The 4,487-nt window shown below is 32.6% G+C and overlaps 1 protein-coding gene across 1 annotated transcript; it reads right to left on the reverse strand.

The window, feature by feature from the left end:
- Positions 1–1,173: 1,173 nt before the first annotated feature.
- LOC101633754 (olfactory receptor 5K1) lies at positions 1,174–2,195 on the reverse strand. The gene has a single exon (XM_004675266.2). The coding sequence runs from the start codon at positions 2,151–2,153 to the stop codon at positions 1,188–1,190; it is 966 nt and encodes a 321-aa protein (XP_004675323.1). The 5' UTR covers positions 2,154–2,195; the 3' UTR covers positions 1,174–1,187.
- Positions 2,196–4,487: the final 2,292 nt, after the last annotated feature.

Below are 4,487 nucleotides of genomic sequence, written 5' to 3' on the forward strand. Positions count from 1 at the left end.
GTGAACTTGAAGGAAATGTAATCTGGAGGCTTAGACACCAGCTGCAACCCGACATTTGCCTTCTGGGAACTTAGATATGATCTTAGAGCATCAAGAGAAAAGGTGGAAAGAGGATGTTTCCTTAACTTTATCAGGACATTTGTACTACATCCAAAAGTTACTCATTAAAATCAAAGCAATGTTCTATTATTTACAAAGACAGGGAAAAATGCTATTTTGGTAACTGATGTGTCCAGCTCCTAAGCCTTGTTTCTACATACAGACTCTCAAGAAATCTGTGTTGAATGAACACTTAGAAAATAATTCTTTCACTGGTTTGTATTATGATCATTCAGTTCAGATTTCACAACTTCTGATTTTGAAAAAAAATAAAGAAATTATGTTAGATAAGCACCAACTTCAATAACCATACTTTCCTTCATGTTAGTCTATATGGAATAGTATCCTAGTTATGAATACTTCATCTCTCAAAAAGGGAGACAGAGAAGTCTAGCCTAGCCCACTGACAAATAAAACTCTTCAAATCCTGTGTGAAGTCTGATTATTTGCCTAGAACTTTATGTTATGGCATCTTTATACATACATAAATAAACTCTATAATAGACAGCTATTTTTTAAATATTGAAGTTCCATGGTAAATTTTCCAATTCCATGGAAACTTCAACCTGGAAATACAAAATTCACTTTTATCATTGATACCTTCATTTCCTCACTGTCTCTATCCTACTTGCAAATAAAATCCCACAAAGGCAATCAAAAATTTTTTCTTAAATTTTATTTGCCACAATTTTGTTGTTAATGGTTGTAAAGTGATTTCATTATTTGAAGGTTCACATGCCCTTCAACTCTTTTAGCTTAACCCAGTGCTTGGGCTTCAAACTATAAAGCGGGCTGGTGAAAATAGTAGAATATTCTTATACACATGAACGCTAGCTTTGTTGTTATGCTTTTCCTGGTAGTGACACTGCCTCTGAATTTGGTAACCTACTATGTTCTTGAAAGCATTCAAATTGGGTTATGTTTTTTGGGTTATGTTTTATTGAGTAGGATTAAACATATACCTTCTTCTATTTTTTTTCTCATATATATGGGTGCTTATATTATTACGTGTTTTAACATATTGCATACATTTGTGAATTTTTTTTGTGTAGTTTAATATGTAATCTTTTTTTTCTGCATTGAAATCATTAAGCTACAGTAGTTGTCATTTGTTGCAGACTTTGAGGTGTTTTTATCTTAAGAATTTTTCTCAAGACAGCTATTACTTCCTTATTTCTCAGGCTATATATAAAAGGATTTAGTAAGGGAACTACTATTGTAAACAAAATAGCAGCTGGTATGTCTCTATCCCCTTCCTCAAGCAGATTTGGTCTGATGTACATAAAAAATAGAGATCCATAGAACAATGAAACAGACAAAAAGTGTGATGCACATGTAGAAAAGGCTTTGGCTCTTCCTTCTTTAGATTTCATCTTGAAAATAGTAAACAGAATATAGAGATAAGATATTAAGACACTACCTATGGTAAAGACTTGAATTGAACCTGAAAAGATAAATAGTACCACTTCATTGATATAAGGATCAACACAGGAGAGTCTATATAAAGGAAGAATATCACAATAAAAGTGATTGATGTGATTAGATCTACAGAAAGCTAATCTAAGTAGAAGCCCTACATGGATCATGGAATGCAGGTTTCCAGCTGTGTAGGCTCCAATGGTCATCTGAACACAGAGTTTCTTTGACATCATGGTGTGGTACTGCAGTGGACTACATATGGCCACGTAGCGATCATAGGCCATTGCTGCCAGGAGAAAGCAATCTGCAGTTTCAACGGTGCAAAGAAAATAAAACTGGGCCATACATTCATAGAAGGACATCACTCTGTTCTCAGAAAAGAAGTTCTCTAACATCTTAGGGGTAATGGCACAGGCACAGCAAGAATCCACAAGAGCGAGGTTTCCCAGAAAGATGTACATTGGTGTGTGGAGACGATGCTCTTTTGAAATCAGTATCACTAGGCCAACATTCCCCACCATGGTGATCAGATAAATGGTAAGGAACACCACAAACAGGAGGGTCTTCATCTCTGGGTGATCTGTAAATCCTTCAAGGATAAACTCAGTTTTCATGGTCTGATTTTCTTCACTCATTTCTGACTTCTCTGTTGAGGGAACAATTGTGGAGAAACAGGATTAGTTTCTTGTAATATGTCTGGTTCAATGATTGCACTCTCCTCTGACTAGAAGGATGAGAACTTCTGTTTATCATACATCCACATGTCCTTGGGTTGTGGTGTATGCACAGGTCTGGGGCTGATGTTGTTGGGGGTCATCTCCTAAAGATATTGCTTTTTTCACCTAGTTATTATACAATACTTTCCTTGCATAATTTCAAGAAAACATAAAATTGGATGTATAAAGATAATTTTTGACGCTCTGAGAGCAATGGTCCTGCAGAAAGCTCTCTTTATGGGTTGCTTAAAGCAGATTTACAATTTGTCTACAACTGGTATCAATAGTTCCACAACATTTTAATGACTTCATGTACTGATTTATGTAGTTTAACAGACTTTTTGTATACTCATATTCATAGCAGCATTATTCACAGAGATTAAAAAGTACAACCCAAATATTTATCAGTAGCTAAAGGAATTTAAAAAATGTGGGATATTTTTTACAAACAAAGTAATGCCATTCAGCCTTAAAAAGGAATTAAATTCTGCAATATGTTAAGGCTCATTCTGCATGGATGAGCCTTAAAGACATTATGCTAAATGAATACCTTATATGCAAAAAGACAAATACTGTATGTTTTCATTTCATAGACATAGAACATAGAATTGTAGTTTTGAGATAGAGTTAGGGGATTTGGAGTAGTGTTTAATGATAGGTACTAAGTTTCAGTTTGGGAAAATGGAAGTTTCTGGAGATGGGTGGTAACAATGTCTAAATATCATAAATGTACTTAAAATCAAGAGCTGTATAGATAAAGAATTCTAAGTTGTTGGGAAATGTTTATTTCAATGCCCCTTTGTTTATTTTAGTAATACAAGAACCATTTATTCTTTGACCGGGTATTTACTGAATGCATTCTCTGTGTTACACATTTTTTTGTGAAAGATTAATTGATTCTCCTAGTCATTTCTGGATTGATAGTTTGCTGGATATTCATTGATTATGACTACACGCCATAATATTGGTACAAAAAGAAAACACTGGAGAGATGCAGGCAGATATTTTCCTTTCTGGTTTTCTGAAACTATTACAGAGTTTTAAATCACGGAGTATTTGGGGGTTGATACCTTTAGGAACAATATTTTTAAATGAACTTTTGAAATCTGAATTTTAATTATTAGCTTTTCATTACATGTCTTACTCTTGGGAAACTGAAGCCTAAATAAATAGAAATTTGAAATCTACATGGGCATAATTTGGTTATATATTTTATTATATGCTTTACCTTGCTAACTTGAAGTCATTAACATAGTAAGCTTTCCTTTATTCTTTCAGTTGATCAAATTGATAGAAATATGTTTTACATGATCTGTAATTTTTATTATCAAAAGAGATATTAGAAATTTCCCTAAAATTAATAAGGGGTTTAGAATGGTTTGAAAAAATATTCTTTCCTCATGTAATTTGCTTAAAACAAGTTAAAGATATTCCAACATAAACATTGCTTGCAAGCAGTGCTTCATTATAGAGGCTAATAATCCATTTCATCTGTTAAATTACAAGTTATATGACAAATGGCATTAATCAAACATGGTTAAAAACCTTAATAATGGCTTGTGTTGTTACTATAAATCTTATTTTTGTTACTGATTTTAATTTAGGCTTTTCATGAATTTAGAAAAGATTTAAATGAATCGTAGTCATTGTCATGTTCTTACACAATAAGCCTTAGGTTAAAGGAAGGACTTCAAGTATCTAAAATATTGAAAAAAATAACTATAGCGAAACCTTTAAAGAACTTAATAAATGTTTCTGGAGATTGATATTCCTTGTAGAAAGAACAGCTTTAAAGACTTTCTTACCTTCATTTCTCTGATAAGAGTTTTATAAAGACTTTGATTACCTTATGATGATTTTCAAAATAGATCCACAAATAAAACTCTGCCCTCTTGATTGTGTAAGAGAATATGTCTACCAACAAATCAATGATAATATTTATGCCATTGGTAGAGAATGGTGCGAATACTTTAAATAATTCTAAGGGGATTTCCTTGGCATTGGTATCAAAGTATAGCCTGTGAGACCTCGTAACCTAGACATTACAAACATACCAAATTGGGATAATTAAATATATCCTTTGAGACCTAGAGAGTAATACAAATGCCTATTTCAAAACAAATTTTAAGAGCCTTGTTTTGATTTTTTATTCACTTGAGTTTAAATTATTTATTCTTATCATCAATCTTATTCCCTTTAATATTATTACAACCCCATTAAATGCAAGGATTATGCATAATTCAGAAATGTACA

This window comes from Condylura cristata, unplaced genomic scaffold (assembly GCF_000260355.1).
Source record: "Condylura cristata isolate star-nosed mole 26May11 unplaced genomic scaffold, ConCri1.0 scaffold00003, whole genome shotgun sequence".
Taxonomy (NCBI): Eukaryota; Metazoa; Chordata; class Mammalia; order Eulipotyphla; family Talpidae; genus Condylura; species Condylura cristata.